The sequence below is a fragment of the Leucopleurus acutus genome, assembly GCF_964270905.1.
Source record: "Leucopleurus acutus genome assembly, chromosome: 11".
NCBI classification, from domain to species: Eukaryota; Metazoa; Chordata; class Mammalia; order Artiodactyla; family Delphinidae; genus Leucopleurus; species Leucopleurus acutus.
Window position 1 is genome coordinate 43,453,479 of NC_139152.1, and position 18,361 is coordinate 43,471,839.

The window sequence follows — 18,361 nt, forward strand, 5'->3', positions numbered from 1 at the left end:
CCAGGGAGCCCAGGAGTCCCACTTACACCCCAGGGAAATCACAGACCAAGACCGCTGCAAAGGCTCCTGGGCCCAATGTTCCACCCCACTGCTGGGTGGGGTCTAGCACTGGAAAGCCGCCTCAGGTGTGTCTGGAGTGAAGGGAGAGGGAGGCAGGGCCGGCTCTCAGAGACCAGGACATGGGATTCAGGGACCTGGGAAAGAGTAGCGCCAGTTCCTAGGTGGGCTCCTGTACCAGGTCCCACCAGCCCTGCCCTTCCCAGCACCCCAAGTCTTTTCCGTCCACCCCCCCCCAATAGCCTCTTGTCATCACTTAGCTACTGATTGTGCCCCCATGGCTTGACATTGGAGGGTTAAATGCGGTGTGGAGTCCGCCACAACTTTTAACCCTCTCCCCAGATGTTCTTTGCCTCTATGTGGCCCTGGGACTTTTATCTTAATCCCTCCTACCCTACCTTTCCTCTCCATCCCCTTTTTTTTTTTTTAATATACTTATTTTGCTGTTGGGGGAGGGGAATATCAAATGAACAAGATCACTTTTAAATGGTAGTTTTTATAAAATGTTATAAACTTGTATCTTTTTACCGTTAAAGTGCGGTGTGTGCTCCTTCGTGGCATATTTAGGATATTTAAACACAAAGAAAATGGGCTTTTGTACACACTATCTCCTCTTTGGGAAGAATATCCTTGGGAGAAGCTTTTTCACTGGGGCCGAAGTAGTTTTCTTTTTTTCCACCAAGTATAACCAACCACCCCACGACTTCCAGCACCCTGTAAGCTCCCCTTTGCAGAGAGCAACAAGTAGAATAAATACAGGATATCAGTTCAGAATAAGGAAAAAAAAAAAAAACATGCACAGCAGGACAGAATGAGGCCAGACACCAGCAAAGGCAGCGGTTCTCCAAGCATGGTCTCTAGGCCTCCTACGTCAGCATTACTTGAGGATTCAGTAGCCCACCCCAGCCCACTGCTGCTTCTCCCCAGGCAACCCATACCGTGCAGTCTGCTCTGCACTTTAAGTTTGAGAACCTCTCCTTGCCCTCAGTGGCAGGAGGAGGAATGCACAAGAGCCTTCCTGAGGCCCAGGCTCTACAGCCTGCTCTGGCCTTGGGGTAAAGCAAACTGACACCTGTGCTCTGAGGTAAGACTCTTTATTGTATACATGGGGGGTAGCCCCCACTTCTGAGGTAGGGAAGCAAGGTTGCCACAGAAGGTAGTCCCCTCTCGGGTGTCACTCTAAGAATGAAGTATGGGTGACCACTCAGCAGTGGATTAGCCCCCTACCAAGCTGCTGACTGCGAGACCCCATGCCCCAATTCCCTCCATGCCAGAGAAGAGCCCTGCAGTGAGTGTCCCTCCCCACTTCAGAGAGGGGCGCCTTCTGCCTCTTGAAAGCGGGGGTTGACAGTAGTCGTGATGGCGCTCTTGTAGAGAGGATTGTTGTCCTGGGGAAAGAAGTTGGAAGTGATGAGGAAAAGTCCCAGGACTCCGATTTTATCTAGTCCTAAGAGGCCAGCCTAGAACTTGGGCAGGAGGACCCCAGGAGCTGCTGGGAATTAGCAGAGGAACCAGAGTAAGCCCACAGAGGGGGGCTAGGCCGGCAGCGGGGCGGCTAAGTAGAACGAGTCAGGGTGGAGGGTGCGACGGTGAGGCAGAAAGCAAAGCCCACCTAACCAGGGGAAGCAAGGAAAACCCCACCCAGTGGGGTAGCGGGCAGCCTCACCTGCTTCCAGTGGAGCTGCTGCTGCTCCTTTTCAAAACGGCTGTATTCTCGGCGGTCGTAGATTTCCACTGAGAGCCGATAAGCCAGGACCAGTCCCAGTCCCACGACCACGATGCCCCCCACACAGCCCAGCACGATGATTTGGGTGTGGTCTGACCCCTCTATGGGAAAGAAACAAGAGACGGCCTAGGAATTGATCACCAGTTACCCACAGCGTGTCCAGCCTCATCCAGCCTCCCCAGACCTGCCTGTCATTGAAAACAAAGGGAACCTCCACAGGGTCCAAGGTTATCCCAGTGCTCAGGGCCTTAGCTTTGTCCGTTTGGTCCAGCACCTGCACTTCTGCCTGGATTCATTAGCTCTGCTTCAACCCCCAGCCTGACTTCCCATTGTCTTTACCTCCAGAGTTCTGAGGCCCTACCCATTAAACTTCCAGGGCCCCATCTGGCATGTCCACAGCATCCCTGCCCACTTACTTTCCGGGGGTCTCACTCTCAGCATGACCCTGCCTCCGGCTTCATCCTCTGCCAGGAAGAAGAAGAGCTGGTTGTCGTGGGTCCTCTCTTTGCACCAGCCATCATCCAGGATAGGGGCCAAAGCCAGAGTCACGTTGGCATGGGCACATGCCAGGCTGCAATTCACGGCCAGAGGACCAGTCCCAAAGGCGCCACACTCCGCGCAGTCCCTGTCCAGCGGGTGCCAGTAAGTTACCAGCTGGACAGATGTCACCCAAACCACATGCAGAAAGAGCAGGTGGGTGGGAGGGGCTCAACGAGCCCTGTGCCCCTGTTCCCAAGGCGCAAGGCCTGAGGGCTCACCTGTGTCTCTCGCATGGCGTCTTGCAGCCTGAGCACTGATCACATAGGGCACCGTAATAGCCGTCCAAGCACTGGCAGCGGTTGCAGTTGCAGTATCCATGCCCGTTGCACAGCCCTCCCTTGGGACTGACACAGTTGTCTGTGTCCCCGCTGCATTCGCATGCTCTGCCCGTGCGATTGGCGTGACAGTGACACACTCCACATTGGCAGCGGCCAAAGCCTGAGGCAGAGCCACGCGCAGGGTGACAGTCATACTCCCCACAGGCATTGGACATCACGTGCCGCCACAGGCTGCCTAGAGCTGACCTGTTCCTGTGCATCCAGTTCCCTCTCAAGTGTGCCGGATACCCTCCAACCCCTACACCAGAACCTTTGATTCCTCCCCTTAGTGCAGAGAAGTTCCCAGAGCCTGAACACCCTTGGGGAAGCCACTCTGACCCCGTCCTTCTCCCCAAAGTCTCCAGGTACCTCCACAGAGGATTCCCTCATGTCGCTCACAGCTGGCATCATCACATTCGCACAGACGTCCAGAGCTCTGTCCACTGCAGGTGCAGCGTCCACACTGGCACCGTCCCCTCCCACTGCACAGGGGCCCCGTGCCATTGGGGGCTCGGCACCCAGATTCCAGATCCAAGGAGGACAGCTCAGCCTCAGAGCACTCACAGAGTCGACCCAGGTGGCCAGGGACACAGCTGGGAGGGGAAGGCAGGGGAGGGAAAGGGGAGTCATAGATTTTGACCACGCCGTGACCTGCCTTTCCCAGAATCCTCTAAACCCAAGATCTCAAGATAGTTGGAGAGCCGCCAGCGGCTGACAGGAGGCCAGAATATAATGGAGCACCAAGGAGTATAGAGGGGGTTGGGGGGGTGGTTCTGGTGGAGGGCAGGGTTTGGCATTTCTGAGAAGCTTCAGGAGGTGAAAATCAGGGTGGAGTCTTGGGATGTCTAAGAAAAAGATGTCTAGAGACGCCAGTGGAAGGAGGGAAGGCAAGGGAGGAGGAATACAGGGGAGCCATATAGGTGAAGGGAAGCAGGAGGCCCTCACCTGCACACCCCGCATTGTAGGTGCCCCTTGCCGTCACTGCAGTGAGGAGCCTGGAGCTGGGTGTCACTGCAGTTACAGTCACACAGTGTATGCAACTCCACAGTCAGCTCCTCTGAGAAGCCGCGGGCTCGGAACCTCAGCAGATGGGGCTCTGGGAGGCAGTGGGTAGCTTGGAGAGTAACCAAAAAATTCACCTGAGGACGGGGCAGGTGGAAATCAAACTAAGATCACGTGTGCTCTTGTATGTGCACGGGCACACACCAAACACACTGGTCATCCAGAGCCCTACTTCCTAGTAAATGAAGGGATAGGGTCGCGCTAACACCCATCTCCTAGAAACACTCCTGAGCAGGCTGCTCGTTAAAGCTCCTCAGAAAGGATGGGTGGAAGGCTACCCCATGCTTTTTGCTTTGCTTCCTGGGCCTGTCCTCCGTCTCTCCCTGCCTGCTCAATTTCCCACTCCCACCCCCACGCCCTTCCTTCTCACTGTCTGGTTGATTCGGACGTGGTTGCATTGGCCCCTGTCACCAGCCTCATCCTGTCTCTTCTCAGGACCCCCACACTGAGAATCGTAAGAGATGTGGACCCCAGGAGGGAGTAGAGAGCGTTCATGTTCAAGGGTCACAGTGGATGATAGGCTCTGTGGAAAGGGAGAGAGAGAGAGTAACCATGTGAAGGCAGGATTCCAACCCCACCTCATGCCCTCTCCAGCTGTTCCAAATCCTGCCAGAAGCCTGCCCTCAGCCCACCTGGGCACTCCTTCCATTCTGCCCAGTCAGGAGGAGTTTCTGCAGGAAGGACCCGTGATAACCTTGAGTGAGAACACAGAATCCAGAGGCTTCTGAAGCAGCATTTCAGTGCAGCTGCAGCGAAGGCCTGCTGAGGGTCGGGCTGGCCAGCACTGTAAACATGCAGTGGCTGTGTTTTTCAAACCCCAGATCAGGACACATAACCGGTGTGCATACAAGGTCTAAAGGGCAGATTCTTTCAATTGAGTTTGTCCTGGGAAATTTGATATTGTCTCAAATTTTCTTGCCATGGGTTTGGAACATGGTCCGTCTTATCAAGAAGGCTACAGTCTAGTTGCAGAGATAAGACCTAAACCCAAGAAACCAATTTTTATGGTTCCTTCTACCTGTAAAATTCTATGGTTCCTGTGAAGAGTATCTCCAAATTATTTATAAGCTTAGTGAAGGCAGTCTCCAGATGTCACATTCTTTATGTACAGACTGACTGGGGGACAAGTGCCAGCCGTTCCATCTGTTATCTCTGTGACCTTGGGCAAGTCACTTAGCCTCCCTGTGTCTGTATCCCCATTGATAAAATTGGAACACTAGTTTCCAAGCAGGGGTTTTAGTGGGATAAATAAGACAGCAAACAGTGTGTGTACTCGGGACAGTGCTCGGCATGAAATAAAAGCTCAATCAATGTGAATTCCCTTCCTTGCCCAGAGCAGGGCTCCATGCTCTGCACAAATCAGTCACTTAAGATTTATGAATGCAAGACTGACTGAGTGAATGAGCTGTTAATGACAGCCACATGCAGACTGTAGGTAGGAGCTGTGGAGTGTTACACAAAAAGTGACCGTCCCCTTTTAGTTCTGCCACCCCACTTGAGGGTCCCTTTCCATCTTTCCCCAGTGCCCACCCTCCCCCTCCCCCTCGCCCCACGCTGGCCCCTCACATTATAAGCATCCATGATGAGCTGTACCACATTGCTGGAGTCCTCACTCAGCTCCCCCACTGCGGACTTGGGAATCAGCTTACTCAGCTCCTGCAGCGTGAGGAGTTGAGGGAAATGGTGGGTCACAGCTCTAGGGAAATAAGCTTCTGGGGGTCTGGAAGGAGAATGGGCCTGTGAGGGAAGTGAGAAAGGCTGGGAGTGGGAGGGTTTGGCATTCAGACAGCTCTCACCTGGTAGACAGGCAGTGTGGCACCGGTGACAGCAAAGATGGGCTGGATGTTTGCTGCAGAGAGGGCCTGGGCTACCTGACCCACGGAGGGGTAGTCCTGGAGCAGGGAGTCAGGACAAGGTGAGCACCCCAAGTCCCCCTCACAACACGCAAGGTACCCTCAACCCAGGAAATCCAGGGTTCCACCAGCTAGAAGAGCCCTGGAGTCTTGGCAAGAAGGAGGGAAGGACCAGGGAGTGGAGTGACTTGGGTTTGTCTGAGCAGTGGGGGGACATGGAGAGGAGGAACTTCTGGGGAAGATGGCAGGGTGGTCATCACCCGTAAGGACAGTGAGGCTGGAGGGTGGGTTCCTGGGAGGAGAGGAGGTGTGGCTCTGCTGGAGCGGGGCAGGTGAGGGTGGCAACTCACAAACTCTGGACTGCGACTGTAGAGGCCATTGCTGTCCAAGTGGCAGTGCCCGTCGCTGGGCATGAAAATGCCACCTAACTTGCCATCCCCAGCTGTGTGGAATGTGTCATCTGAAGTGAACACCAGTAGCCGGGACACATTTCTCCAGCCAATCTGCTCCTGGAGTGGGGTTCGGGGGTAGGCTGTGCACTTGGGCATGGATGGCCCTTGAGCCACCCCCGCCTGCTCTAGGAGCAAGGATTTGGCCAGCCTTGTTCTGGTCAGTTTGTCCAGCCCCCTGTCTCCAGCTCCCTGCTTTTCCCCAGCCCCTCAAACAGGGTTGCTGCTAGTGGAGGCCGTCTTGTGAATTAGAAAAACACGCCTCGGGACTTCCCTGGCGCTCCAGTGGTTAAGACTTTGCCTTCCAGTGCAGGGGGGTGCAGGTTCCATCCCTGGTTGGGGAGCTAAGATCCCACATGCCTCGTGGCCAAAAAAACCAAAACATAAAACAGAAGCAATATTGTAACAAATTCAAAAAAGACTTTAAAAACGGTCCACATCAAAAAAAAAAAAAAAGGAAAACATGCCTCTTCCTCAAGACATTTTACTCCAATCCACCAGCAAATTGTCAAAATAGATATGCAAACTACAGAGACTATAATACAAAGACCACCCCCTAGAATTGTGAACTGCATAACCATAGGTGGCCATCTTGGCCCCAAGCAGCCCTTCAGACTCAGGGCCCTTCCCCGCCCCCTCACCTGGCAGAGGGCAGCCTGCAGAATGGCATCAAAGCCACCTTCAGGCGAGTCCAGGTTGCCGGACACGCTCTGGCGTCCCACCTCCCGTTCGAAGGCCTTAGCATCCCGGGTGAGGGGTAGCACATGGTGAAAGCTGAAGGGCGGCTGGCAGCGCTCCAGTCGGGTGGGGCAGGGGTGGCGAAGCTTGGAGGGCACTGTGCTCACGAAGGGCAGCACCATTTTGTCCACGAAGGAACCAAAGCCTGGGAGGAGGAGTCATGAAGACAGTGGCAGAAGTCACTGGACAGCAACAGGATGCCGGGGCGGGGGGGCACTGCTGAGGACTCAGGAGGGGAGCCCTTGGGAAGTGGGGGTCGGGGGGGACAGTCATAGCGGAGGTGATGGGAGAGGGTGCTCCTAGAGGGCCGGGACCCAGGACCCAGCAGGGGCAAAGGGGTGAGAGCACATGTTCAGGGAAGTGGAGGATAGAGATGAGGGCACAGCAGTGGGCAGGCAGGGGGTTGGTTAAAGCTGGGGAAGAATGGACGGGTGTGCGGTGTAGCAGCAGCATAAGATGAAGGAGGGGATCTTGAACAGGAGAGGGATGAGTGCAGAATGCAGAATGTACAGCAGGGATAATGGCATTTAGACCTTGTCCAGGAGACACGGGCCTGAGAAGTGGCACCAGGGCAGTGTCCAGGTGGGTGCGTCTAGGGCACTGTCTGACCCTGGGAGCAGTCTGAACACAATCTCTCCAAACTGAAGGCCTGTTACCCTTCCAGTAAAATGAGGGGTCCTATTGGACGGTCTCTCAAACCCCCTCTAGCTCTGACCTAGAAGATAGATGTCTTTGGGGAGAGATGTCAGGAACCCATGGCCTGGCCAGGTCCATTAAAAACCGGGAGAGGGCACAGTGAATATTCTGCCCCTTCATTTCTATGCCCCACATAACCGGCTGGCAAAAAAAACTCAGGGCAGCTACTCACCTGAGTCTCCCTGCTCTTCCCTTGAGAGCATACTTTCACTTAAGTAAACCCTTGCCTTACTTTCTTGAAAAAAACAAAAACAAACGGGAGAGAGCAGGTGGGGCCCTTGTGTGCCCTAGGCATTGGCAGAAGCTAGGGTGGCGGTTGGTTAGAGGCAGAGGGCCGGCAGGTGCGGGGCAGGGCTCCGCTGGGCTCACCAATGCGCACGGAGTGGGTGACTTCCTGCAACCTCACCAGCAGCGCGTGCCCAAGCTGGCGCACGCGCTCCAGGTCGTCCTTCATGGAGTAGCTCAGGTCCATAAGGTAGTACAGGTCCACAGGGTATCCCTCGGCTCGCAGGAAGCGGACCCGGAGCTGCTGGGGCTCTCCTGGGGATGGAGGTAGTGGGGAGGTCGGTGGGGCGCGGTGGAATCCCAGCCCAGCCCCGGGCCCGGCGGCCCACCACCCCCTAACTCACCTGGCCGCAGCGTGACCCGGACCCGCTGTGGTGCCAGCTGGGTGGCCCCCTCGCCGCGGGTGCCCTGGCTGAGCGGCTCGTCCTGCAGCACCTCCTGCCGGCCGCGGGGCTCCTCCAGCTCCTCCGGGGGGCAGCCCCGGGCCAGCAGCTCCTCTCGAAGGGCACAGCGCCGCACCTCCGCCTCCCCGGACGCCGTGAAGTTCTGCGCCGCAAGGGGAAGCGCGTCGGGACCCTAGTCCCCTGGACCCCTCAGCCCTGCTCCCAGAACCACCCTGGCATCCCGGCCACTTCCAAGCCCTCCCCTGTCAGGCAACTCCCTGGGCCCCCCCGATTCCCTCCCCTCCCTTCCTTCCACAGCCACCCTTTTTTTTGTTTGTTTGTTTTTTGCGGTACGCGGGCCTCTCACTGTTGTGGCCTCTCCCGTTGCGGAGCAACAGGCTCCGGACGCACAGGCTCAGCGTCCATGGCCCACGGGCCTAGCCGCTCCGCGGCATGTGGGATCTTCCCGGACCGGGGCACGAACCCATGTCCCCTGCATCGGCAGGCGGACTCTCAACCACTGTGCCACCAGGAAGCCCCCACAGCTACCCTTGAACGCCGTCCTTTCTTCCTTGTCAGACCCCACTTCCTACAGCACCGCTCCTTCTCCTACCCTTATCTGGATGCCCCCTTTCCCCAGACACCCTACCTCTCCACTCCCCCAGTGCCACAGACTTCCTGTTGAGATCTCAGGGACCTCACTGCCATTAAAAAAGGAGGAGCCTGACCTCCTAGTCCAACCTCCCCTGAATGCTCAGGCCAAAATGGGAAGGGGGTCAGACTAAGACCCACAGTCCCTGGGAAGGGGAAGGATAGGGACAGGAGAGAACCCCCCGCTCCCCCTCAATGTGTCTGGTACCCCTGGCACTGGCTGGGAAGCCACAGGGGAAGGAAATGGTTAGAGTGGCTTCTCAGCTGATCCAGGTGCCAGCCTCTGGTCGGGGGATTGGAGGAGACAGACATATACCCAGCTGTCCCAAGAGTCCCTGCCTGGCACCTCTGGCCTCTGCCTCCCACTGACTCTGAGTCTTCCCCTTCCCGGCCTCCCAGATTCACTATGTGCCTTTCCCCTGGACCCACTCAGTTTTGTAGCTCGGCCTCCTAGTGACTGTGCCCTCATTTCTTATCTCATCTAACTCTCCATCTTCCTGTGAGAGAGACAGTTCTTCCCCACCCTCCAGTTCAGGCGCCCCTCATGCTCTGCTACACCATGAGCCCTGTCTCTTTAAGGCATAAACAAAAGAACAGCCTGGGGCTTCCTTGGTGGCACAGTGGTTGAGAGTCTGCCTGGCCTGCCGATGCAGGGGACACGGGTTCGTGCACCGGTCCGGGAAGATCCCACATGCCGCGGAGCGACTGGGCCCATGAGCCATGGCCGCTGAGCCTGCGCGTACGGAGCCTGTGCGAGAGGCCACAACAGTGAGAGGCCCACGTACCGAAAAAAAAAAAAGAACAGCCTGGGACTTCCCTGGTGGTCAAGACTCCCTGCTTCCAATGGAGGGGGGTGGCACTGGTTTGATCCCTGGTCAGGGAGCTAAGATCCCACATGCATTGCATGGCCAAAAATAAATAAATTAATTAAAATTTCCCAAAAAATTAAAAAAAAAAAAAGAACAGTCTTGTTTGACCAGCCAGGGAGACACCCTCTCCCCAGCATCCTTCTTGTCACTTAGGTAGCTCAAGCCTTTCCGCCAAAGCCCACAGGCTTCCAGCTCCTTCCTTTCTACCCTCCCAGTCACAGGCTGCTATATACCTAGGAACATGCCCCACCCCCAACACAGATCCAGAGACCCAGTCACATACTTTCTGCAGTGGACTGACCCCCAACATGATGATATTTGGAGATGGGGCCTTTGAGAAGAAATTAGGGTTAGATGAGGTCATGAGGGTAGAACCCTCATGATGGGATTAGATCCCTATAAGAAGAGACACCAGAGAGCTTGTCCGCAGCCCCTCTGCAAGCCAGAAAGAGAGTTATCACCAGGAACTGAATCAGCTGCCACCTTGATCTTGGATTTCACTTCCTCCAGAACTGTGAGAAATAAATTTCTGTTGCTTAAGCCCCCTAGTCCGTGGTATTTTGCTATGACAGCCCAAGCTGACAAATACACGTTCTCACATGTACACCCACAAAAGATCCCTCTCCCTATACACAAGCGTGAGTTCCAGCAGGAACATTTGCTTCCTCCAAATTTATGGTCACAAGTCTTCTCCACATATACACAAATACATAGATACAGACATAAACATACATGCGCAGGAACCTTGAGTGCATGTGTATGCACACACACACACACACGATCACAGACAGGAGTCCTATGTGCACAAACTCAGTCACACATAGAACTACAGAGTGCACCCAGAAAGTCACACACGTACCCACACAATCACACTCATGTATCCAGGCTGTACACACACATACACTTGGTTCAAAGGCCACAGGCCCATCTTTACCAGTTGCTTGCACCATGCACAGCTCGGGTGTGAGAGGATGCACTTTTGACAGGAGGGAGCTGGCTGGCAGGACCCTGGTAGGGACAGCCCAGGATCCCCCCATTCGGTGGTCTCCTGTGGGGATGAGATCTTGATGTCCAGTTCACTTTCACCTCTGCTCAGGGCCAGCAGGAAAACAAGGACCATTGACAAAGCCACCATGGTCTGTAATAGGATATAAAGGGGGACATGTGGGTCCTCAGCGAGGGCCCCCAAGCTCTCAGCCCTCTAAACTTAGCCTGTGGTTGTCCCTCTCAAAACTCTACCCCAACTCTTTATCTGTCCCCATAGTTTCACTTCCCTCTGTGGATTCAGCAGTTTCTTCAAAATGGCAGGAAGGGGCAGATCCCAGGCTAGGGTAGGAGCCTTGGAAAAGACCCAACCCTCCTGCGTGCAGACTTCATGAGGCCAGAGTGGGCAAAATAGCCTAACTAAGAGTCTGGAGAGTGGACCTGGAGGCACTAAGGTCTGCACGCAGGTCTATTCACCAAGATTCCAAGCCATAGTGGAAAGAGAACCAAACAGGAAACAGACCAGGTCTGGTCCTGCCTCAGTCACTCACTGGCTGGTGTCAAGTCAGATTTTCTCTCTGAGCCTTAGTTTCCACATCCGTAAAGTAAGGGAGTTGAAAAACTAATCTGACAGCCCTTCTAGCTTTCATAACCTTGGATTCTAAAGGAAGAGGGTCAGGGGCTCTAAATAAGGGGGAAAAGTCAGGGATTAGGAATGAGAGGAAATGAAGCTGGAGCAGATGAGGGAGTATGTGCAAGAGGCAGGGAAAGTCAGCTGTAGTTAACTGACATGGTAGCAAGAGGAATAAAGATTAGACCATAGGAAGAACTGTCTAAAGGTCTGGGATAATGGAGGAAGGAAGGCCAGGTTTGATAAAAATTTCTCTTTCCTGTACATTGCACAAAGGGGATCTACGTTAAAAATTTGAATAGGCAATTTATTACCATGCTTCAAAAATCAAAAAGTTAAATCCCAATGGCCGTTTTTATAGAAATGGAAAATCGTAAAATTCTAAAATTCACATGGAATTGCATGAATAGCCAAAACAATCTTGAAAAAGAACAAAGTTGGAGGACTCACACTTCTCACTTTGAAAACTTACTACAAAGCTGCAATAATCAGGACAGTGTGGTGTTGGCATAAGGATAGGCAAACAGATCAATGGAATAGAATTGAGAGTTCAGAAATAAATCCATCCCTTATGGTCAGTTGATTTTCAACAAAGATGCCAAACCATTCAATACAGAAAGAATAGCCTTCAACAAATGGTACTGGGATGACTGGATATCCACATGTAAGAGAATGAAGTTGGACTCCTACCTCACAACATATACAAAAATTAACTGAAAATGGACCAAAGACCTAAGTATAAGTTCTTAAAACTATGAAACTCTTAGAAGAAAATATAGGGATAAATCATGATTTTGGACTTGACAGTGGATTCTTAGCTATGACATCAAAAGCACAAGCAATGAAGGAAAAAATAGATAAATTGGACTTCATCAAAATTTAAAACTTTTATGCATTAAAGGACGCTATCAAGAGAGTGATAAGACAGGCCACAGGATGGGAGAAAATATTTTCAAATCACATATCTGTTAAGTGTCCAGAATATATTAAAGAACTCTAACAACAACAAAGAGAAAAACAACCCAGTTTTAAAATGTGCAAAGGACTTCGATGTTTCTTTAAAGAAGACAGACAAGTGACTCACAACAGATAAAAAGATGCTCAAAACGATTAGTCATCAGGGGAATGCAAATCAAAACCACGAGATACCACTTCACACCCACTAGAATGGCTGTAATAAAAAAAAAATAGAAAATAAGTGTTGAGGACGTGGAGAAAATGGAGCCTTCATACATTTTGGTGGGAATGTAAAACGGTACAACAACTGTGGAAGACAGTTTGGTGATTCTTCAAGAAGTTAAAACACAGAATCACCCTAGCACTTGACAATTCCACCCCTAAGGATATCCCTAAAAGAATTGAAGACGGGTGTTTAAACAAACACAAACTTGTGCAATACTGTTCATCGCAGTACCATTCACAGTAGCTAAAAGGTAGAAACAACCCAAATGCCCATCACAGATCAATGGATGAATAAAATGTGGTATATCCATACAATGAAATATTATTTGGCCATAAAAAGGAATGAAGGACTGATACATGCTACAACGTTGATGAACCTTGAAAACATTATGTTAAATGAACAAAGGCAGTCATGAACAACCACATATTGTACAACTCCACTGATATGAAATAGCCCGCCTAGACAACTCCATAGAGACAGAAAGTAGCCTAGTGGTTGCCAGGGGTTGGGGAGGAGGGGCGGATGGGGAGTGACTGCTTAATGGGCAGTTTCCTTTTGGAGTGAAGAAAAAGTTCTGGAACTAGATAGCGGTTACAGTTGCACAACACTGTGAATGTACTTAATGCCCCTGAATTGTACACTTAAAATGGTTAAAATTATAAATTTGATGTGTATTTTCCCACAATTTAAAAAACCAAAAAGTTAAGATGATAGAAATCTCCCACTCCTATCCCCCATCCACCCCAGTTTCCACACTTAACTTCAAATAAATAACCATCATTTATTATTATCTTTTGTTGCCTATAACCTTTCTAGAGACTTTTAGTGTATATACAGACTAACATGAACACATATATACTCTTCAAATGATAGAATCAAACAATAGAATTCAACAAATGCTAGAATACTTTACATCCAGTTTTGCATCTTACTTGGTTGGACTAGTTTTCTTGGAGTTCCTGCAACCCAAGAAAATAAAGAACTCCCTTGTTCATTTTTACAGCTATATAGATTTCCATCGCATGGATATGTCATGTTGTAGTTAGTCTCTTGTAATGGGAATTTATGTTGTTTCTAATTGTTCACTATTATAAACAACGCTGCAGTGAAAATTCATGGATTTATCATTTCACGTGTGCATGTTGTAGGATAAACCCCTGGAAGAGGATTTGTAGGGTTAATAAATAGGTATCATTTGTAATGCTGGTGAGTAGTGCCAACGTAACTGACATGAGCTCCTGAAGGGCTGTGCCCGTTCACGTCCCCATCAACAGTGCATTTGAAAGACCAGCTAACTCCTTGTCGGGAAGCATCTGCATCCTTCTCAGCCTGGGCCCAGACTTGGTACCAGATGATCTGCACGGGCTGTGGCGAAGGGGTGTGGTGCCAAGTTGCTGACCTCCCCCGTCTTGCTCCCCACCACCTGTGACCTCAGGCGTAGTAGATATATATTTAACAGAGCCTCCACCCTCCTGTGAGAAGCTAGCCCAGGGCTCAGCCTCAGCGTAACCTCAGCCTTGTTGGCTCTGCACGCCTGTGGTCGGCGAGGCTGGGGATGCTGCAGTACGGAGCCCAGTTTTGACTCATCTCTCACAGGTGGGGCTCCGGGCCACACTGTCCCCCAGGATAAGAAAGTCCCAGAGAGTTCAAAGGAGTCACTCATCTCCCCTAAAGGGGGCCCTTGGACCCCCCTCCCCAACCCCCTTCTCCCCTCCTCAGCATACGTGACCTGCCACCTGCTTCTCTTAATCTGTCTCTCCCTTTCTCTGTCTCCCCTTCCTAGTCAGAGATCTGATTCCATCTTGCAGCTACTTTTCTCTTCTCCACTTCTTCACAGTTCTTTGTTTTACTTCCTTTCCCACTCTGATCCTAACCATAGAATGGCAGAATCTTCTATTTCAACCCCCTCTTTTTACAGATGGAAACCTGAATCCCAGAGTGGTGAGTGACTTGCCCAAGGTCCCCCAGCGAACTACAGCAGAGCAGGGACTGACACAGGCCAGGCATCCCGCTTTGTTTGCTGCTTTCCTCCCCTCCAACCCGGGCACCATCTTCATGGAAAGTTGTGCCTTCTCCCCACCAGCCCCAATGGGCTCTATCTGATCCCCTTTCTCTTTCCTTCTGGCCTTCCTGTATCTTCGCTTCTCTCCCTCTGGGGTTATCCATTCTCCTGGACTTAATTCTGACTCCAATACATACCCCACTGCCCCCTGAGCAGCTGAGAAAGAGAGCATCTCCCCAACCCATCCAGATCTCCCAAGTCAGGAGGAACCCTCTGCTGCCCACTCAGAGTCACAAGGAGGGGACAGAACTGAGCCGCTGAGCCACAGTCTTCCAGGAGTGTGGGATCTGTGGCCAAGGTACCAACCGGGAGGAGGCCCGAGCCGAGCACGAGGCATCAGGCAGCAGGGATGGCAGCTGGGGAGTAATATTGGGAGAACCTTACCTCGTCATAATCCGTAACACATAGCCGGCAAGCAAATGACAGCACTCATGCATCCCCTACCTCCTTTTTCTCTCTCCAGTCCCACTCTTGGGAAACCAACACAAGAAGGATGGGTGGGGGGAGGGAGGGCTTGTGAGACTGGAGGAGGAAACAGGAACAGGAGATCTTGGGAATGCAGAGAGGTCTTCAGAGCCTTTCTCAAGACTCAGCTGAACCCTGGGTGTCTTCAGGTCAGAGCCCTCTTCCCAGGAGGTTAGGACCAGGTGGGGCCTGGGCGGGTAGGAGAGGAGGCAGGAGAGCTGCTGCCCTGGTACTCACAGGTGCGTGCGGAGCAGCCCTTCCTCCCTCCGGTGGTAGCAGCAGCCTTTGTGTACTGATCTGGGAGGCTGCAGAGGAGGAAGTGACACGCCCCAGGGTGGGGGAGACTTGGGGCTGGTGGGGGTGACTGACCTAGGAGAAGGTGGAGCAGATAAGGGTGAAATTGGGCCAAGGGAGTTGATAATACAGGGATCTGGACGAAGGAAGCAAGGAAGCTCATCTGTTGAGCACCCATTAGGTACTGGATGTATCATAATGTTACAATTCATTCTCACAGCAGCAACCTCACGACATAGGTGTTAACCTCCCTCCAGCCCCCTAATTTTACAGATATAGAGGCGTAGAAGTACAAAGTATTTTGCCCGAGGTCACATAGTTAGCAACTGCCTGCCTCCCAGATTGATGTTCTATTTTCTCATATAGGAACATGACAGGAAGGAAGAAATATGGAGGCAATAAGTACTGTCGGTGACTATTGTTCATTCTGAAAACCTGGTGCCCACTGTCTTACAGTGTGTGCTTAACTACACGGGCTCTGGAGCCAAACTGCCCAAGTTCAAATCCTAGCTCTGTCACTTACTGGTAGTGGGACCCCAGGTAAATTACTTACCCTTCCTGTGGCTGTTTTCTCATCTGTCAAGTGGAACTCATAGCATTATTGTGAGAATTAAGTGAGATTATTCGTATCAGTTGCTTAGAGGAGAACATGGCACTTACTAAGGGCTCGATAAGAGAGAGAATCGGTGGATGAGAAGTAATGGGGGTGGGAGGCTTTGACAAATTCAAGGACCAGGCAGCTGGGAAGTCGGAGAGACAGGCACAGGGCCAGGCTCGGAGAATGAAGTTGGGGGGCCAAGGAGCCAAATGGTGCCGGGGCCCGGGACGTGGGTGGAGGAGGCGAACTGCGCAAAGCTGAGCACGGGCATGGCAGCTGGAGCCAGGCAAGGACGAGGCTGCAGGGAAAAGAGGCTGAGGCCCACACTTGACCACAGAGAGTTTTGAGAAGGAACTGGATGTGACGTCTGTTCACAGGTCTGTCTCCTCCACCGGCAAGGGACTGACTGAGGCCGCAGGGTCCGTCTCCTAGCAGGTGTTCAGTGAACATCAGATGGGTCATAGGAGGAGCAACTAGGGAGAAGGGCGTCCTCCTCTGGGTGGGCTCCAGCCACTGGCTCAGACCTCTTGCCCTTCCCCCACAACCAGGGTTGCCATGGCAATGACCCCTCCTTCCCCACAGGCCTTGTGGTTTCCTCTAGAGTTTCTTTCACTTTCTTCTTCTGCTTTCCCCCCTCTCCTCTCCTCCACCACTCCCACATCCTCAACCTCTCTCTCCCACATGCACCGGTCGGGTCATCGGTGAAGACAGCCAGGCGCAGGTAGGCAAGGCACTGTCCCAGGGAAGAAGGTGGGTGGGGGTGGGTGTTAATGGGGAGTCACAGGGGGCAGGGGAAGAGTCCAGGGGCGCAGTGGCAGAGGCCAAAGTCAATGGGGCTGAGGTTGGGGTGTTGCAGAGGTTAAGGCATGCAGGGGCAGGGAGAGGTATTAGGACAGAAGGTAACACTGGGGTCGTGGAGGGCAAGCAGGGTCACAGGGAGAAGGGTGGGGGCAGAAGGAGTGACTCAGAAGGTGATAGTGGGGTCACAGTGTAGGCGGCTTATGGGGTGAGGGGCTGGCATAAAGCAGAAAAACTGTAACTTAGATGTACACCGTGGTTCTTTTCTTCTGGGGCCAGGGACCCTCATGACAACCAATTGAAACTGCATCAACCTCCTCCCCAGAGAAGGGCAGATGTGCATGTATACAGAACTGGGGGTGGGGATAGCCTAAAGACCTCTGAGGCCCAGGACCTTACTAGAGGTTCACAGAGCCCAATCAAAGCTCCAACACCTGGTGATCACGGAGGCCCAGACACTCAGGACAGGGCCCTGTGGACTCCCTTTCCGCCACCTTCCCACCACACCCAACCAGATACATTTCATCCTATTTCTTTAGTTCCCCTAAGAAAGCTGCAAAATCCACCCTCCCCACCCAGTCCCTCTGCAGATCAGCTCGTTGCCTCCCCCCTAGAGGGAGCCACATCCCATGAGTTTCCATCACTTTATTTGCAAAAATAGAAAACTCAGCAATATGCGACACAGCGGGGTGGAGGGGAGATGTAAACAGGGGAGGGGACAGCACCCTGACCCCCCCAGAGAAAAAGGGGAGCCAGTGGAAATCTTATTTGGCAGCTAAATACAAACTGGGGATTGGAGGAAGAAGGGAGGGGTCACAGGGGCCCTGGGCTCCCCCTCCCAAGACCCCTGGAGGAAGGGGTCAATTCCAGGGTGTAAACAAAAGCTAATAAATAAATAGAGGCTTCCTCGGGGTCAGGGTGGGATCAGCTAAGCAGTGCCCACCCCCCCTCTCCCTGGGCCAAGCTGCTCTGGGGGTCACGGGGGGAAGGCACCAGGGGGAGAGGGATCCCCTGGCCCCTCTGTAGTGTAGGAGGGTTCCTGCCCCATGGCTGAGATGGGGGGCAGGGGGAGCCCAAGGCACATGACAGGACTGGGGGAGGGGCTTGTAACTGAGGGCATAAGGTAAACTCTGGGCCCAAGCAAAGAGGTGCAGAATGGACCTGCCTCTGTCCCTTTCACCCTCTGGCCCCCCACAGAAATGCAGGGCCCGACCTGGCACGAGGACGGGGGCACAGCGGGCAGCGTGCACCCAGCAGGTGCCTTATGCAGCGTTAGGCACCAAGGACTGGGGCAAGAGGGTGGGCTCAGCCCTCCCCCAACGCCCCCCTCCCTTTGGTCTCTAGTGTTCCTATTTGCTCCCAGAGGCCTAAGCACCCGGCAGAGGAAGGGGCTGTGGAATGGCAGGGTCTTCCTCCTGCCCTGGGGAGCCTGGGACCCTGGTGTCTGAGGGGCAGTGCTGAGATTTTAGAGTCCAAACTCAGGCTCACCCCTCTGCCCTCTCTCCTGGAGGGAACAGGGCAGGCTCCCAAGACTGGAGAGGGAGCCGGTTAGAGCAGGAAGGGGATGAACATGGAGGCACCCCTGGAAACTTTGGCAAAAACAAGGAGCTCAGTGGAAGGGGTGGGGAGAGGGCAGAGCAGGTCCTCCCTCAGTCACTGGCGGTGTCTGGGAGATGGTCAGTCTGCTGCCTGGAGCCCCCAACCCCTGAGACAGGGGAAG

At 53.0% G+C, this 18,361-nt stretch overlaps 1 protein-coding gene across 3 annotated transcripts; it reads right to left on the minus strand.

The window, feature by feature from the left end:
* Positions 1 to 1,140: 1,140 nt before the first annotated feature.
* On the minus strand, positions 1,141 to 14,933 carry ITGB7 (integrin subunit beta 7). 3 transcript variants are annotated; one of them, XM_082849437.1, is made up of 15 exons: positions 14,871 to 14,933; positions 10,561 to 10,764; positions 8,068 to 8,269; positions 7,808 to 7,978; positions 6,646 to 6,887; positions 5,906 to 6,064; positions 5,499 to 5,594; positions 5,269 to 5,358; positions 4,073 to 4,225; positions 3,586 to 3,779; positions 3,010 to 3,233; positions 2,542 to 2,761; positions 2,200 to 2,408; positions 1,724 to 1,884; positions 1,141 to 1,445 (listed from the first exon to the last, which is right to left on the minus strand). In XM_082849437.1, the coding sequence occupies exons 2-15, from the start codon at positions 10,759 to 10,761 to the stop codon at positions 1,365 to 1,367; spliced, it is 2,403 nt and encodes an 800-aa protein (XP_082705563.1). In that variant the 5' UTR covers positions 10,762 to 10,764; positions 14,871 to 14,933; the 3' UTR covers positions 1,141 to 1,364. The 3 variants fall into 3 exon arrangements, with proteins under 3 accessions (XP_082705563.1, XP_082705564.1, XP_082705565.1); XM_082849438.1 differs by lacking the exons at positions 5,499 to 5,594; positions 14,871 to 14,933 and having other exon boundaries at positions 10,561 to 10,844; XM_082849439.1 differs by lacking the exons at positions 2,542 to 2,761; positions 3,010 to 3,233; positions 14,871 to 14,933 and having other exon boundaries at positions 10,561 to 10,844.
* Positions 14,934 to 18,361: the final 3,428 nt, after the last annotated feature.

What these genes read in the sequence shown, in the direction of transcription:
- ITGB7 (XM_082849437.1), bottom strand. Translation starts at nt 10,761, where the DNA reads ATGGTGGCTTTGTCAATGGTCCTTGTTTTCCTGCTGGCCCTGAGCAGA. An exon ending in CCGGGTCACGCTGCGGCCAG is followed by an intron (nt 7,979 to 8,067) that starts GTGAGTTAGGGG and finishes CTCCATCCCCAG; the next exon opens with GAGAGCCCCAGCAGCTCCGG. An exon ending in GAGAGTGAGACCCCCGGAAA is followed by an intron (nt 1,885 to 2,199) that starts GTAAGTGGGCAG and finishes TCTTTCCCATAG; the next exon opens with AGGGGTCAGACCACACCCAA.